This window comes from Mastigoproctus giganteus, chromosome 1 (genome assembly GCF_048544385.1).
Source record: "Mastigoproctus giganteus isolate SK-2022 chromosome 1, ASM4854438v1, whole genome shotgun sequence".
NCBI lineage: Eukaryota > Metazoa > Arthropoda > Arachnida > Uropygi > Thelyphonidae > Mastigoproctus > Mastigoproctus giganteus.
Window position 1 is genome coordinate 85,302,233 of NC_143575.1, and position 18,610 is coordinate 85,320,842.

Below are 18,610 nucleotides of genomic sequence, written 5' to 3' on the forward strand. Positions count from 1 at the left end.
TGCAGGATCATCTAGACAAGACTGCAGCAATAATTCAGACACAGCATGGGTTTGTTAAGGGAAAAATCTTGTCTGACAAATTTGATTGGTTATTATGATGTGGTTACAAAGGAACTGGATGCAAAAAGTAATTTTGATATCATTTACTTGGATTTCAGGAAAGCTTTTGACACTGTTGTGCATGGAAGACTACTGTACAAATTGGAGCAGAATGGTATTGAGGGTAAATTGCTACAATGGATAAAAGGATGGTGAGTGGGAGAAGACAGAGGGTGGTAATCAATGGGTGCTGTTATTAGTGGAGTCCCACAGGGTTCGGTGTTGGGTCCACTGTTGTTTTGTATATTTATCAATGATATTGATGAAGGTATATCAGGCTTAGTGTCGAAGTTTGCAGATAATACAAAGGTTGGCAGGGTTGTTAATGATAGTAATGGCAGTGTTCTACTGCAACAGGATCTAGAAAATTTAGGCAGATGGGCTGAGAAGTGGCAACTGAAGTTTAACCTTGACAAATGCAAAGTACTGCATATGGGTAGAAGTAACCCCAGAGAAACGTACCAACTGTTTGGTACTACACTTAAGCTGGTAGGAAATGCAAAAGACCTGGAAATAATTGTGCAGTCAGATATGAAGTTTCTGAGCAATGCAGACAGGCTACTAGAGCAGGTCACGGGTTATTGTCAATGATATACAGGAATTTTGCTAGCAGGGAAAAGGGAGTGATTATCTGTTTGTATATGGCAATGGTTCGGCCACGCCTTGAGTACTGCGTACAGGTCTGAAGGCCTCATTTTAGGAAGGATGTAGATTTGCTTGAGCATGTACAGAGAAGGGCAACAAGATTGGTGAGAGGAATGAAGGGATCCTCTTACCAAGACAGGCTTAAGTTCTGCAAATTGCAGTGGCTGGAGACTAGGCACCTGTGCAGTAATCTGATTGAGGTGTATAAGGCCTTGAATGGGTTGAGCCACGCTGAATTCTGATGGGATTCTTCCACTTGTTCAGATTACGAACCTAAGGGGGCATAAATTCAAATTAAGGAAAGACAGATGTAGAATAGATGTGTGGAAATTTGCCTTTATGCAGCAGGTGGTTAATTGCTGGAACAAACTTCCACCTGTCATTGTGGAAGCTGATAGGTTAAATAAATTTATGGAGGAACTGGGCAAACATTTAGAGGGAATGGTTGTGTGAATTTTTTTTTTTTTTTTTTGGCCGATGCTGCATAAGCTCATACACTTGCTTTCTTGCATCACATGCCACTACTATTATTATTAGCTATATGGTGCAAGGAAGCATAAGGCTTATGCTGCACCAGCCAAAAAAAAAAATTCCCGAGTTACCCTGAGTGAGAGAGTCAAAAGGGAATCACCAAGAAAGAGAAGAATGATGATATCCAGCTCAGGACCCTGGGATTCCTTATGATATTCTGTTGGGATGAACATTTATGCATTAAACTATATTAAATTTATTTTACAGAGTAAAATTTTATTTAATTATTTTTCTGTTGCAAGCACTAAGCATAAAGTTCCTTTTTGTTGTTATCAAAACCATTTAGTATCATCAAGAATGGATCAATAGGGAGGGGAGTTACTGATTTAGGTTCTGGCTCTATTGCTGGTGGCACATAATACATTGATAACATACATGGCAAATCAAAAGAAAAGGCTGATTTGTACTCATATTTAATGTCTACTATGTGTGCTAAGTATGAGTATATATTCCTGCATTTAAAAAATAATATATATGCACATACAGTTTACTATTTTTTGTTGTCTATGGCTTCTTCCTCAAGTATAAAAGTTGTCCATGTTTGAAAAGGAAAAAAAAAAAAAAAAAAGTTTGGAAACACTGCCCTATGGGGCTGAGCATTGTCATCCCTCCAAAACACACTTTACCAGCACCAGCTTAGAGAAGAAATATGAGTTGCAGGATCTCATTTCTACACCCTTCAACAATTGGGGTCCTGAATTTTCCAGATGATGTAGAAGTCTATACAACCACAGAGACTAATGCCACTCCAGAAAACCGATCGTGTTCCTGTACATACGTGGCTCTTCAAGTTCCTCTTTCACACATCACACTAGGGCCTGACAAGAATCTGAATGTTCGCTGTACTTGAACTTACCTACAGAGCACATGGCACCCAGTGCAACAGTTTCATAAATCTTCCTGCATAAAGTCCGTGTCTATGCAGAAGATTTCAGATGGTTTCGATTGCCAACTTGTGTCCCCTACTACATTGTCTGAACAAGCATTCAAGTGTCAATTGTAGCGAGCAATCTTGCCTCGGCATTGTTATGGTCTATGACCCTGACTTGGGTTTCATGAAACAAGTTCTTAACCTGCTGATTACATTTGTTGCAGACTCAGGCAAATCCATCTAAGATGACATTTTGTAATGCTTCAAATAATTGACAGGTGTTCCATCTTTTTCAGCTGTAAGTTCACAAATGAGATGAATCTGCAACATGAGCATTTAATGAAATAGTTACACCCAAATTTGCATTTTCTCTGCATTTGTCAGAGAACCTGGTAAATTACATTTGCATATCAGTCCGTGAATGTGCTGTCACTGCAGCCATAAAGTATGTCAATACAGTAAACTGTCCAATAGAGTCTGCAGTGATCTATAAATTGTTTTAACCAGTGTGTGTTCAATAAGTTATCCACCTTAAAATCCTGTGCAGGTCCAGTGTATTAAACCCACACCCATAGTAGCTAGGACCATGCCCTACCCACAAACCAAAAAAAAAAAAAAAAAAAGACATTAAGAAAATTTGTCTTAATTTTTTTTTTATATCAATAATAATGCAATAAGTCACTGGATCAAAAATGCTGATTTTTTTTATTGTATATATTACACAAAAACTTAAAAAAACAAATAAATATAAAAAATATGCTGAAAATATATTAATAGCCTAATTAATTTTTCAAGTTTTTTAAATTTCTGTGCAGAGGACATCATCAGTTTCCAGATTCAACTGAGTACTTTCTTGGATGGAAAATCCTACTGCAGAAATATCTCTTTCACTGGCTGTACTGTGGCATGGATAGCAAAAATTAAATGAGCCACAACTAGTCTTGTGTGGGTCCACTGAATTAGACCTGCCTGCACATGTAGTAACCACACTCAAACCCCACATTGTTTGTATCCACAAACCGCAAAAAAAAAAGACATATTACGAAAATTTCTATTAAATTTTTTACATATCAGTAATAATGCATAGTTAGATTTAAATTAAAATAAATCAATCAATAATATTAATATTTTACTGTGTTATATATAATACATAACTAAAAAAAGAATTAAACATGTTCTTTAATGTAATTTGCAAATTTTTAGTAAGTTGCTGTGTGAAAACAGAACATCAGCAGTTTCTGGGTTCAGCTGTACCCTTCCCTGGATGAGACAAAGATGCAGAAAACTCATTTGCTTACTGCACTGGCACCATTGATAGGGATGACAGTAAAAATTGAAAATGCAGACAATTTTGTATGTATGACAATAAGCTACTTAAATTATAGATAAATTATAGATTAATTTTGAATTTAATGTGATGAATGCAATCCTAAGTTAGTATTCTTTATATCCACAATTTTTGGGAAACTTTTAATGATGTTCTTTTTTCAGTTTTGTGCTGAAAGTTTATTTTTATTGTTGATTAAACATCTAATTCTGAAGCACTGAGTGCAAAGTTCATAATCAGAATCAATATGCTACAACAGTAGTAATTATATGCAGAGCCTTCATTGATATAATCACTGTTCTTTCTACATCCAGTGGAAAAGACTTGACTTCACACCCCATCAATGATGCAAGGAATTTTTATTGGTCTTTTTCACAATGTGGACTAGTTATTCAGTCTCAGTCAAGGATAGCATGTTTTTTTTTTTTTCCTGGAAGTTATGTTTTTGTCCAGTAAATTGGCCACAGAACAAAATTTACAGACATTATATACAGCATAATATGACCTAAGTTGCTGATGCACATAAAATCCTACAACAACCAACCATAGTTCTCATAATCAGAGCTAATTCAGAAATAAAAAAAAATATCTACAAGTCTTGTGTTTTTTTAAATTTATAAAGTTAATCATACTTTTTCAAATGCACACAATTTAAGAAGATAGTGGAACAGTGTATAGTGCATAATTAAAGCCAAACAAAAAAAATAATAATAAATAATTAATACAACTCATAATTTAGTAAATAATGTAACTTAGAAAAACAATTACTTTATTAAGTTAATACAGGCTGGCCTCGATTAACGCGATTAATTCGTCCCGCGAGCGCATCGTGCAAAACGGAAATGCGTTAATCGAATATAATAGTCAATAGGAAAAATTATAATTGGTCCTTGACCTTCTGGAATGTCCATAAAGAATTTTAAAAATACCTTTTAAATAACTTTTTAACTGTATACAATGTAAAAGATAATGAAAATAATTATGGAATTAAATGTTTATTGCATAAAACAGCGGTTCCCAAACTGCGCGCCGCGGAATATTTTAAATTTTCGAGGAAACACAGCGATACTCGACATCTGTCAGACACCGCGCGAACTACTAGCTCGAAGTAGTTCACAGTTTCAGCATTTCTTATTAAGTTGTTTGGACCTAACTACTAAATGGAACTGTTAGATATTTCTTTTGGTCTGGGTGCGCCTTGAAAAAATTACTGAGACACTAAGGGCGCCGTGAACCAAGGTTTGGAAACCTCTGACATAAAATACACAATAAAGAAATGACTGTTGCGGAAATATTTGAACAGTGTTGGCTTTCTCTTTTCATCAATCAATTTCCAATAGCCGACAACAATCTTCTCTGGGCCCTGGCGAAATAAATATCGCAGAAAACCTCAAACCTTTTGTTTGAGGTTCTCTGCAATAGGAAAGATTTCATCTAATTCTTTTACCGTTATCTCCTTCGCGGTAACATTTTCATCTGGCTCATTTAAAAATTTGAATTTTTATGCAAGTGTGCATTGACTCCGTCTTCTTCCGATGGTTGATGGAACACACCGACGCGAGCAGCAGGCAAACGTTTGTTTATTGCCAGCATGACTCAACTATCGCGCGATTCAAATCTTTTTCAACTATCGCATAAAAGATCGCGTTAACTGGAAATTTTCATCGTGTAAAGTGAAAAGTGGTATAATTTTTCAAATAGCGCTAACTGAAAATCGCGTTAATCAAACTCGCGTTATGCGAGGCCTGCCTGTATATTAAATTTTGGTATTATCATATTAAATTATTTATATTCAAAAACTGGAACCACACCCAACCCACCAACTTTCTGAAGACCTGCATCAGGTCAGGTCTATATTAAAAAACTGTAGTTTTATCATACTCTCATAAACAGAATGAGATGGTAGAATAACAAAGGACGTTCAATGCCTTTTGCTATCCCAATGATTTGGGATGGCAAAAGGCACTGAACATCACAGGATCCTGATTTTGTGCAAGAACGTGAGTTGCCAAGTGAGTCACACAATCACTCAAGGTGAACTAAGTGATTTAATTTGAGACCTAGATCTATCAAAAGATAAAGCAGAGCTTCTGGGATCAAGGCTCCAACAGTGGAATCTTCTGCAACCAGATGTCAAGGTGTCCGTGCACAGGAGCAGGCAGAATGCTTTGATTCCATATTATAAAAGTGAAAACAACGTTGCTTACTGTGTTGTCAATGGTTTGATGACAGCTTTGAATGTGGAGCACAACCTACAGGACTGGAGGCTATTCATAGACTCATCAAAGCTAAGTTTAAAAGCTGTTTTGCTCCACAACAGCAACACTCTTCTTTCAATTCCTCTAGGCCATGCTGTCCATATGAAGGAGACATGAGAATATGAAATTAATTCTGGAAGCAATGAAGTACAAAGACCACCAATGGCAGATCTGTGGAGACCTGAAGGTGATTGCAATACTGCTGGGCATGCAGTTGGAATACACAAAGTACTGCTGCTTCCTGTGTGAGGGGGACAGTCAAGCTAGGTCCTCATATTACAAGAGAAAAGTCTGGCCACTAAGGGAAAATCTGTGTCCTGGGGGAAAATCTGTGTCCTGGGGGAAAAAAATGTCCAGCACAATCCTCTGGTTGATCAAAGCAAAATTCTTCTGCCCCTTTTACACATCAAACTGGGACTCAAGAAGAACTTTGTTAAGGGGATGAACCAGGATGGAGAAGCTTTCAAGTACCTGAGAGGACAATTTCCACTGTTGAGTGATGCTAAGGTTAAGGAAAGAATCTTTCTTGGTCCACAAATTCGTGAACTTTTAAAGCATGAAAATTTTGAGTGAGTCCTCCAGGGTAATGAGAACACAACTTGGGAAGCCTTTAAAAGTGTTGTGCATGAAATCTGGGAACCGAAGAGCTGGAAACTATGTTGAGACTTTGAACAACCTTCTAGAAAAGTATCATCAATTAGGCTGCAACATGTCACTGAAAATCCACTTTCTTGACTCTCATCTGGACCCTGACAACTGTGGGCAGTGAGTGACGAGCAAAGTGAACGATTCCACCAAGACATTTCAGCAATGGAAAGAAGATATCAGGGTAGGTAGAACACTTCTATGCTTGTTGACTACTGTTGGACAGTAACAAGAGATGCCCTGGAATTGGAATACAAACGACAAGCAAAAAGAAGGTGCTGTCGTGAATATACCATAGTTTGAGAAAGTAATTTTGGTTCCTGTGCAGTTTTCTTGTGTTCTTGTTTTTTTTTACATTTTAATTAAAAACAACTGTGATTTATGCTGTATCAAGCAAATGTAAATATGAGATTGTTTTAATATTACCTTTCACTCTGACTACTATTACTGAAATTACTATATTCTTAGATTTTTTTTTTTTTTTTTTGGTAGTTGTTGGCGCATCGGCTTCTGTGGCCATATTGCACCTCCCAAGGTTTTTGCAGTACTTTGATCCAAGCCCGAGGCGGGAATCAAACCCGCGACCTTTGGGTTGCCGGGAAGGTACTTTACCCACTCGGCTAGCCGGTCGGCATATTCTTAGATGGTAGTGAAAGTACTGTATCTCAAAAACTAGAGCTAATAAAAAATTTCTGAAGTCATATTCGTTTTTCTCCACCCAAAATTAGTAAAGTTTGCCTATTTTAAGAAAGGAAACAACAGTGTAATAAAATATTTTGATATCACTTTGTAATGTTTTTAATATACTGGAATTGGAATACAAACGACAAGCAAAAAGAAGGTGCTGTCGTGAATATACCATAGTTTGAGAAAGTAATTTTGGTTCCTGTGCAGTTTTCTTGTGTTCTTGTTTTTTTTTACATTTTAATTAAAAACAACTGTGATTTATGCTGTATCAAGCAAATGTAAATATGAGATTGTTTTAATATTACCTTTCACTCTGACTACTATTACTGAAATTACTATATTCTTAGATATTTTTTTTTTTTTTTTTTTTTTTGGTAGTTGTTGGCGCATCGGCTTCTGTGGCCATATTGCACCTCCCAAGGTTTTTGCAGTACTTTGATCCAAGCCCGAGGCGGGAATCAAACCCGCGACCTTTGGGTTGCCGGGAAGGTACTTTACCCACTCGGCTAGCCGGTCGGCATATTCTTAGATGGTAGTGAAAGTACTGTATCTCAAAAACTAGAGCTAATAAAAAATTTCTGAAGTCATATTCGTTTTTCTCCACCCAAAATTAGTAAAGTTTGCCTATTTTAAGAAAGGAAACAACAGTGTAATAAAATATTTTGATATCACTTTGTAATGTTTTTAATATACTGTAATTTTAGTCACTGCTTCAAGTAAGTTCCACTGTTGTAACTTAGAACTAAGGGGCTTCTGCTTGTTCTTTAGATAAGTTTAAATCATAAACTAAGTCATTCAACTCTTCTTGCTTATTTAAGTTCAGCACATATAATTTTCTGATTGCTTGTGAACTGTTGAAGTGGATGGTCCAGCAAAGGCTGCAATCACAAAAAGCCTTACTGCTTCTTTTATTGCATGATTTTGGATGATCTGGTCTTATTGTGGGTGATATATCAGGATACAGTCAAACTTGATTATAATGAGCACAGAAATAACAAGATCAAGGCTGTAACGAGCAAAGCCATAATGACTTTAATTTACGCATATTCCCATACAATCACTCACTGTTATAATGAGCGTACTACATGGATATACCGAAAAAATTTAGGTAACTATGCAAACATTCTTAATTGCTCGGGTAGTCAGAGTCAGAAAAACCCAATTCTTGGAATAGACGAAAATGAAAAGGGCAACTTGGCTTTATGACCACCTGCATCAGATTAGCAGCCGGTTTATGACCTTGTCCTCTGGGGATGGGGCTATACAGTAGTGCATTGGCATTCTGCTTGCCGCATTACCCTATTTACAGATTGTCTTGTATTCAGTGAACCATAAATTTATTTTGGGACTTCTAAGATCTTTGTATGCATTTCGGGAGTTCTAAAAACTTTGTATGCAAATCACTTTATCATTTTAAAGTAAAATCAGTTAGAAACAAACCCTTCAGAAACATGTCTTTCTCGCAAATTGAGAGAAAGCGTCTCTCAATTCGCAAAAAAGTCGAAATTATTCATGTTAGAATGTGAATGTGGTGCAAAAAATGTTGAAATGTGGAAAAAGTTTTCTTTATCCTCTTCAAGTGTATTGACATTGTGGAAGAATAAAGATGTATACATATTTTCCCTGGAAAAGAACATAACCAGGGGGGGAAAAAAAAAATTTAGAAAGTACAAGGTTATAAGTGTTGAGGAAGCATTGCTTCACCACACAAAGAAGTGCAGAATTTTCAGTAAACGGTTCGATCTTGAAGGCTCAAGCGAAAAAATTTGCTAAACAATTTGGACGTGATAATTTTGTGTGTAACAACAGTTGGCTGGATTGATATAAAAACCGACATAACATTGTTTATGAAAAAATTAGTGGAGAATCTCGATCTGCAGAGCCAATAATGGCAAATGAATGGATTGACCATGTTTGGGCAGAAATCAGGAAAGATTTCAATGATGGAGACATCTACAGCAGTTGTGCTACTGCAACAGCATCTAGAAAACTTGGGCAGATGAGCTGAGAAGTGGCAACTGAAGTTTAACATTGACAAATGCAAAGTACTGCATATGGGTAGAAGTAACCCCAGAGGAACGTACCAACTGTGTGGTGCTACACTTAGGGGTGGTAGAAAATGAAAAAGATCTGGGAGCGATTGTGCAGTCAGATATTAAGTTTTCTGAACAATGCAGACAGGCTGCTTGAGTAGGTCATGGGTTATTGTCAATGATATACAGGAGTTTTGCTAGCAGGGAAAAGGGGGTGATTATCTCTTTGTATATGGCAATGGTCAGACCGCGCCTTGAGTACTGCGTACAGGTCTGGAAGCCTCGTTTTAGGAAGGATGTAGAGTTGCTTGAGCTTGTACAGAGAAGGGCAACAAGATTGGTGAGGGGAATTAAGGGGTTCTTTTACCAAGAAAGGCTAAGTTCTGCAAATTGCAGCGGCTGGAGACTAGGCACCTGCGAGGTGATCTGACTGAGGTGCATAGGGCTTTGAATGGGTTGAGCATGCTGAATTCTGATGGGATTCTTCCTCTTGCTCAGATTACGAACCTGAGGGGGCATAAATTCAAAATGAGGAATGACAATTGTAGAATAGATGTGTGGAAATTTTCCTTTAGCCAGTGGGTGGTTAATTGCTGGAACAAACTTCCATCTGTTGTGGAAGTTGATAGTTTAAATAAATTCAAGGAGGAACTGGACATACTTTTGAGTTTTTTTTGGCTAATAACATAAGCTCATATACTTGCTTTCTTGCATCACATGTCTATTACTACTACTATAATGCCGACAAAAGAGGACTTTTTATAATTTGACACCTCACAATACATTTAAATTCAAAGGGAAAAAATGTGTTGGTGGGAAAAATTCAAAGGCTTGCTTGACAGTGCTCATATGAGCAAATGTGACAGGAACTGATAAAAAAAAAAACTGTTTGTTATCAGAAAATCGTTAAAACTTTGGTGTCTTAAAAATGCAAGGAAACTTCCTGTGAATTACACTGCAAACAAGAAAGCTTGGATGACTTCGGATATTTTTCGGCAATATGCAAATGATTGGAATAAGGAGCTATTCAAAAAGAAGAAAAATATTTTATTGTTAGTTGATAACTGTCCTGCACATCCCCAGATTCAAAATTTATCCAACATTTAAGCTAGTGTTTCTGCCTCCCAATGCGACATCAATTTTACAACCAATGGACATAGGTGTAATCAAGAGTTTGAAAGAATTTTATAAACGATTTCTAGTTCTATGTCTGATCAGTGAAAGAACAGAAACGTGTTTCTGTTCCAATATATCGATATTGGATGCTATCAATTTATTGAATGATGCATGGAACAACATTACTTTTTTAATGGAACAACATTGTGTTTTTTAAATTTATAAAGTTAATCATACTTTTTCAAATGCACACAATTTAAGAAGATAGTGGAACAGTGTATAGTGCATAATTAAAGCCAAACAAAAAAAATAATAATAAATAATTAATACAACTCATAATTTAGTAAATAATGTAACTTAGAAAAACAATTACTTTATTAAGTTAATACAGGCTGGCCTCGATTAACGCGATTAATTCGTCCCGCGAGCGCATCGTGCAAAACGGAAATGCGTTAATCGAATATAATAGTCAATAGGAAAAATTATAATTGGTCCTTGACCTTCTGGAATGTCCATAAAGAATTTTAAAAATACCTTTTAAATAACTTTTTAACTGTATACAATGTAAAAGATAATGAAAATAATTATGGAATTAAATGTTTATTGCATAAAACAGCGGTTCCCAAACTGCGCGCCGCGGAATATTTTAAATTTTCGAGGAAACACAGCGATACTCGACATCTGTCAGACACCGCGCGAACTACTAGCTCGAAGTAGTTCACAGTTTCAGCATTTCTTATTAAGTTGTTTGGACCTAACTACTAAATGGAACTGTTAGATATTTCTTTTGGTCTGGGTGCGCCTTGAAAAAATTACTGAGACACTAAGGGCGCCGTGAACCAAGGTTTGGAAACCTCTGACATAAAATACACAATAAAGAAATGACTGTTGCGGAAATATTTGAACAGTGTTGGCTTTCTCTTTTCATCAATCAATTTCCAATAGCCGACAACAATCTTCTCTGGGCCCTGGCGAAATAAATATCGCAGAAAACCTCAAACCTTTTGTTTGAGGTTCTCTGCAATAGGAAAGATTTCATCTAATTCTTTTACCGTTATCTCCTTCGCGGTAACATTTTCATCTGGCTCATTTAAAAATTTGAATTTTTATGCAAGTGTGCATTGACTCCGTCTTCTTCCGATGGTTGATGGAACACACCGACGCGAGCAGCAGGCAAACGTTTGTTTATTGCCAGCATGACTCAACTATCGCGCGATTCAAATCTTTTTCAACTATCGCATAAAAGATCGCGTTAACTGGAAATTTTCATCGTGTAAAGTGAAAAGTGGTATAATTTTTCAAATAGCGCTAACTGAAAATCGCGTTAATCAAACTCGCGTTATGCGAGGCCTGCCTGTATATTAAATTTTGGTATTATCATATTAAATTATTTATATTCAAAAACTGGAACCACACCCAACCCACCAACTTTCTGAAGACCTGCATCAGGTCAGGTCTATATTAAAAAACTGTAGTTTTATCATACTCTCATAAACAGAATGAGATGGTAGAATAACAAAGGACGTTCAATGCCTTTTGCTATCCCAATGATTTGGGATGGCAAAAGGCACTGAACATCACAGGATCCTGATTTTGTGCAAGAACGTGAGTTGCCAAGTGAGTCACACAATCACTCAAGGTGAACTAAGTGATTTAATTTGAGACCTAGATCTATCAAAAGATAAAGCAGAGCTTCTGGGATCAAGGCTCCAACAGTGGAATCTTCTGCAACCAGATGTCAAGGTGTCCGTGCACAGGAGCAGGCAGAATGCTTTGATTCCATATTATAAAAGTGAAAACAACGTTGCTTACTGTGTTGTCAATGGTTTGATGACAGCTTTGAATGTGGAGCACAACCTACAGGACTGGAGGCTATTCATAGACTCATCAAAGCTAAGTTTAAAAGCTGTTTTGCTCCACAACAGCAACACTCTTCTTTCAATTCCTCTAGGCCATGCTGTCCATATGAAGGAGACATGAGAATATGAAATTAATTCTGGAAGCAATGAAGTACAAAGACCACCAATGGCAGATCTGTGGAGACCTGAAGGTGATTGCAATACTGCTGGGCATGCAGTTGGAATACACAAAGTACTGCTGCTTCCTGTGTGAGGGGGACAGTCAAGCTAGGTCCTCATATTACAAGAGAAAAGTCTGGCCACTAAGGGAAAATCTGTGTCCTGGGGGAAAATCTGTGTCCTGGGGGAAAAAAATGTCCAGCACAATCCTCTGGTTGATCAAAGCAAAATTCTTCTGCCCCTTTTACACATCAAACTGGGACTCAAGAAGAACTTTGTTAAGGGGATGAACCAGGATGGAGAAGCTTTCAAGTACCTGAGAGGACAATTTCCACTGTTGAGTGATGCTAAGGTTAAGGAAAGAATCTTTCTTGGTCCACAAATTCGTGAACTTTTAAAGGATGAAAATTTTGAGTGAGTCCTCCAGGGTAATGAGAACACAACTTGGGAAGCCTTTAAAAGTGTTGTGCATGAAATCTGGGAACCGAAGAGCTGGAAACTATGTTGAGACTTTGAACAACCTTCTAGAAAAGTATCATCAATTAGGCTGCAACATGTCACTGAAAATCCACTTTCTTGACTCTCATCTGGACCCTGACAACTGTGGGCAGTGAGTGACGAGCAAAGTGAACGATTCCACCAAGACATTTCAGCAATGGAAAGAAGATATCAGGGTAGGTAGAACACTTCTATGCTTGTTGACTACTGTTGGACAGTAACAAGAGATGCCCTGGAATTGGAATACAAACGACAAGCAAAAAGAAGGTGCTGTCGTGAATATACCATAGTTTGAGAAAGTAATTTTGGTTCCTGTGCAGTTTTCTTGTGTTCTTGTTTTTTTTTACATTTTAATTAAAAACAACTGTGATTTATGCTGTATCAAGCAAATGTAAATATGAGATTGTTTTAATATTACCTTTCACTCTGACTACTATTACTGAAATTACTATATTCTTAGATTTTTTTTTTTTTTTTTTGGTAGTTGTTGGCGCATCGGCTTCTGTGGCCATATTGCACCTCCCAAGGTTTTTGCAGTACTTTGATCCAAGCCCGAGGCGGGAATCAAACCCGCGACCTTTGGGTTGCCGGGAAGGTACTTTACCCACTCGGCTAGCCGGTCGGCATATTCTTAGATGGTAGTGAAAGTACTGTATCTCAAAAACTAGAGCTAATAAAAAATTTCTGAAGTCATATTCGTTTTTCTCCACCCAAAATTAGTAAAGTTTGCCTATTTTAAGAAAGGAAACAACAGTGTAATAAAATATTTTGATATCACTTTGTAATGTTTTTAATATACTGGAATTGGAATACAAACGACAAGCAAAAAGAAGGTGCTGTCGTGAATATACCATAGTTTGAGAAAGTAATTTTGGTTCCTGTGCAGTTTTCTTGTGTTCTTGTTTTTTTTTACATTTTAATTAAAAACAACTGTGATTTATGCTGTATCAAGCAAATGTAAATATGAGATTGTTTTAATATTACCTTTCACTCTGACTACTATTACTGAAATTACTATATTCTTAGATATATTTTTTTTTTTTTTTTTTTGGTAGTTGTTGGCGCATCGGCTTCTGTGGCCATATTGCACCTCCCAAGGTTTTTGCAGTACTTTGATCCAAGCCCGAGGCGGGAATCAAACCCGCGACCTTTGGGTTGCCGGGAAGGTACTTGACCCACTCGGCTAGCCGGTCGGCATATTCTTAGATGGTAGTGAAAGTACTGTATCTCAAAAACTAGAGCTAATAAAAAATTTCTGAAGTCATATTCGTTTTTCTCCACCCAAAATTAGTAAAGTTTGCCTATTTTAAGAAAGGAAACAACAGTGTAATAAAATATTTTGATATCACTTTGTAATGTTTTTAATATACTGTAATTTTAGTCACTGCTTCAAGTAAGTTCCACTGTTGTAACTTAGAACTAAGGGGCTTCTGCTTGTTCTTTAGATAAGTTTAAATCATAAACTAAGTCATTCAACTCTTCTTGCTTATTTAAGTTCAGCACATATAATTTTCTGATTGCTTGTGAACTGTTGAAGTGGATGGTCCAGCAAAGGCTGCAATCACAAAAAGCCTTACTGCTTCTTTTATTGCATGATTTTGGATGATCTGGTCTTATTGTGGGTGATATATCAGGATACAGTCAAACTTGATTATAATGAGCACAGAAATAACAAGATCAAGGCTGTAACGAGCAAAGCCATAATGACTTTAATTTACGCATATTCCCATACAATCACTCACTGTTATAATGAGCGTACTACATGGATATACCGAAAAAATTTAGGTAACTATGCAAACATTCTTAATTGCTCGGGTAGTCAGAGTCAGAAAAACCCAATTCTTGGAATAGACGAAAATGAAAAGGGCAACTTGGCTTTATGACCACCTGCATCAGATTAGCAGCCGGTTTATGACCTTGTCCTCTGGGGATGGGGCTATACAGTAGTGCATTGGCATTCTGCTTGCCGCATTACCCTATTTACAGATTGTCTTGTATTCAGTGAACCATAAATTTATTTTGGGACTTCTAAGATCTTTGTATGCATTTCGGGAGTTCTAAAAACTTTGTATGCAAATCACTTTATCATTTTAAAGTAAAATCAGTTAGAAACAAACCCTTCAGAAACATGTCTTTCTCGCAAATTGAGAGAAAGCGTCTCTCAATTCGCAAAAAAGTCGAAATTATTCATGTTAGAATGTGAATGTGGTGCAAAAAATGTTGAAATGTGGAAAAAGTTTTCTTTATCCTCTTCAAGTGTATTGACATTGTGGAAGAATAAAGATGTATACATATTTTCCCTGGAAAAGAACATAACCAGGGGGGGAAAAAAAAAATTTAGAAAGTACAAGGTTATAAGTGTTGAGGAAGCATTGCTTCACCACACAAAGAAGTGCAGGATTTTCAGTAAACGGTTCGATCTTGAAGGCTCAAGCGAAAAAATTTGCTAAACAATTTGGACGTGATAATTTTGTGTGTAACAACAGTTGGCTGGATTGATATAAAAACCGACATAACATTGTTTATGAAAAAATTAGTGGAGAATCTCGATCTGCAGAGCCAATAATGGCAAATGAATGGATTGACCATGTTTGGGCAGAAATCAGGAAAGATTTCAATGATGGAGACATCTACAGCAGTTGTGCTACTGCAACAGCATCTAGAAAACTTGGGCAGATGAGCTGAGAAGTGGCAACTGAAGTTTAACATTGACAAATGCAAAGTACTGCATATGGGTAGAAGTAACCCCAGAGGAACGTACCAACTGTGTGGTGCTACACTTAGGGGTGGTAGAAAATGAAAAAGATCTGGGAGCGATTGTGCAGTCAGATATTAAGTTTTCTGAACAATGCAGACAGGCTGCTTGAGTAGGTCATGGGTTATTGTCAATGATATACAGGAGTTTTGCTAGCAGGGAAAAGGGGGTGATTATCTCTTTGTATATGGCAATGGTCAGACCGCGCCTTGAGTACTGCGTACAGGTCTGGAAGCCTCGTTTTAGGAAGGATGTAGAGTTGCTTGAGCTTGTACAGAGAAGGGCAACAAGATTGGTGAGGGGAATTAAGGGGTTCTTTTACCAAGAAAGGCTAAGTTCTGCAAATTGCAGCGGCTGGAGACTAGGCACCTGCGAGGTGATCTGACTGAGGTGCATAGGGCTTTGAATGGGTTGAGCATGCTGAATTCTGATGGGATTCTTCCTCTTGCTCAGATTACGAACCTGAGGGGGCATAAATTCAAAATGAGGAATGACAATTGTAGAATAGATGTGTGGAAATTTTCCTTTAGCCAGTGGGTGGTTAATTGCTGGAACAAACTTCCATCTGTTGTGGAAGTTGATAGTTTAAATAAATTCAAGGAGGAACTGGACATACTTTTGAGTTTTTTTTGGCTAATAACATAAGCTCATATACTTGCTTTCTTGCATCACATGTCTATTACTACTACTATAATGCCGACAAAAGAGGACTTTTTATAATTTGACACCTCACAATACATTTAAATTCAAAGGGAAAAAATGTGTTGGTGGGAAAAATTCAAAGGCTTGCTTGACAGTGCTCATATGAGCAAATGTGACAGGAACTGATAAAAAAAAAAACTGTTTGTTATCAGAAAATCGTTAAAACTTTGGTGTCTTAAAAATGCAAGGAAACTTCCTGTGAATTACACTGCAAACAAGAAAGCTTGGATGACTTCGGATATTTTTCGGCAATATGCAAATGATTGGAATAAGGAGCTATTCAAAAAGAAGAAAAATATTTTATTGTTAGTTGATAACTGTCCTGCACATCCCCAGATTCAAAATTTATCCAACATTTAAGCTAGTGTTTCTGCCTCCCAATGCGACATCAATTTTACAACCAATGGACATAGGTGTAATCAAGAGTTTGAAAGAATTTTATAAACGATTTCTAGTTCTATGTCTGATCAGTGAAAGAACAGAAACGTGTTTCTGTTCCAATATATCGATATTGGATGCTATCAATTTATTGAATGATGCATGGAACAACATTACTTTGACAACCATATCGAATTATTACAATACAAGAAATTGAAATAAAATTTCAATTGTAGATGAAGAGGAAATGAAGAAAACAACTTACCATTATCCAAATGGTTGCTACGTAACAATGTTGTAGGTTTAAATACAGATAACATCGATGAATTTGTACGAGTCGATGACAACTTATTAACTAATGGTTTTCCTACAGACAGTGACATTGTAGATGCTGTGCTCAACAAAGATGATAATTGTGATGATGATAAGATGACAATTGAAAGTGAGAAAGTGAATCAAAATCAGTGCTGACAATCTCACAAGCTCAAGGTGCAATGGACACATTAGTCAATTTTTTTGAAGGAACTGAGGTAAGTAATGAGACTTAACATATGAGTGTTTTAAGGGGAAACTTAAGAAATATCAAAGCGAAATCTTTAATACAAGCATCAATTTTAAGTTTCACAAATAAAGACTAATTGAAATCGTCCGTATTATTAAATAGTGTTGTTTTTAATTACAGAGAAATAAATTGTGTTTAATATTAAGTGTAATGTAGTTTATACAAGAATATTAATACAAATAATATGTAGGTATATACAGTAAACCTCCGCTATTCGCGGGGGTTACATTCCTGAGAAATGTCGCGAATACTGAGTTATGGCTCCCATAGTAATAAAGGGGTTCCGTTCCAAAGTATGAAATATATAAGAAAAACTAGTCTAAAATTTTGTCTATGCATGTATTATATGTACCTTCATATTATGACTATGTACATAGTTAAATGCAAGCATATGGCATCAAAATGAAAACAAGAAACAATTTAAATGTAATATTTATTAGAAATGTCAAACAAATCTTTCAAACCAGCGTCTTTGCTAGCAAAAAAACTTATCCCGCCAGTGCTATCACCAGTTTCGCTGAAGTGTTGATAAAGGAGTTTTGCCTTTTCACGAATGATGAGTGAACTTAACGGAATTTTATTTTGAGTTCGGTCTTCTCTCCACAGATTTAAAGCCTTTTCCATTTTTTCTAATTTAACATCACGAATTACAGAGCAAATTTTTGAAGCAATTAGCGCATTTTCACGGACACTACGGCGGATTTTTTCTTCCGATTTCTTGATTGATCGTACCATTGACTCATTGATTTTATAATGTTTTGCCACTGAGGAGACACTTTCACTATTAGAAATTTTGTCTAATAACTCAATTTTATTTGCTAATGTCATCACCTTCTTTGATCTTTTCACATTTCCCTTGTTATTCGTAGCCATATTTTTGTACAGGCTAGAAAGAACTTGTCCACAGTAAAGTCACTTTCTTCCGTTAACACGCTCGAAAAAGTCTGTTTTACACTGCAAAACGGTAGATTTATCATTTTTGTAAGCATATCAATTTATAAATTGATAAATTTATTCAATTTATAAGCATATAAATTAAAAGCAAACGACGAAACCTTCCATGACAAGCGCATAACACATACTGAACAAGGATTAGCGAGAAACATCACTCTCGCGATTTTGTCACCCCCCCACCCACCCACCCACCCAGCACTGTTTTGATGGTGAAAGATAATTTTAGCCATGCCCATGTTTTTTTATGACGGAAAATGTTCACAGCACTTTAAAATTCACATTTTTTTAGGTTTCATTTTATATTAAATCAGCGACCGCGAATAGCGGGGTTTACTGTATAATATTTGAAATTGGTTGTTCATGAAGTTCTGCAACTGTTTACTGTAGCTGTACAAAAAAAAATTTGTTTTTACCCAGTGTATTTGTATCAGTTTTTACCTAATTCCTTATTTATGTTACAACACCAAGTTTATTTTTCTAAAAATGTAAAACTAGAAATTTAAAAGTAGAAATTTTTCTATAAATGTAAAA

The 18,610-nt window shown here is 36.4% G+C and overlaps 2 protein-coding genes across 2 annotated transcripts in view; one reads left to right on the top strand and one right to left on the bottom strand.

The window, feature by feature from the left end:
* LOC150090959 (coenzyme Q-binding protein COQ10 homolog B, mitochondrial) overlaps positions 1-18,610 on the top strand; it is a 72,070-nt gene that overhangs the window by 52,530 nt on the left and 930 nt on the right. Inside the window, exon 6 of the mRNA XM_090373620.1 lies at positions 3,350-3,499. Coding sequence (XP_090229746.1) covers positions 3,350-3,352 — 3 coding nt within the window. The 3' untranslated portion in view covers positions 3,353-3,499. The remainder of the gene's footprint in view (positions 1-3,349; positions 3,500-18,610) is intronic.
* Positions 1-18,610, bottom strand: part of LOC150090960 (heat shock protein 60A-like) — a 118,642-nt gene that overhangs the window by 13,161 nt on the left and 86,871 nt on the right. The gene's annotated exons all lie outside the window — the stretch shown is intronic.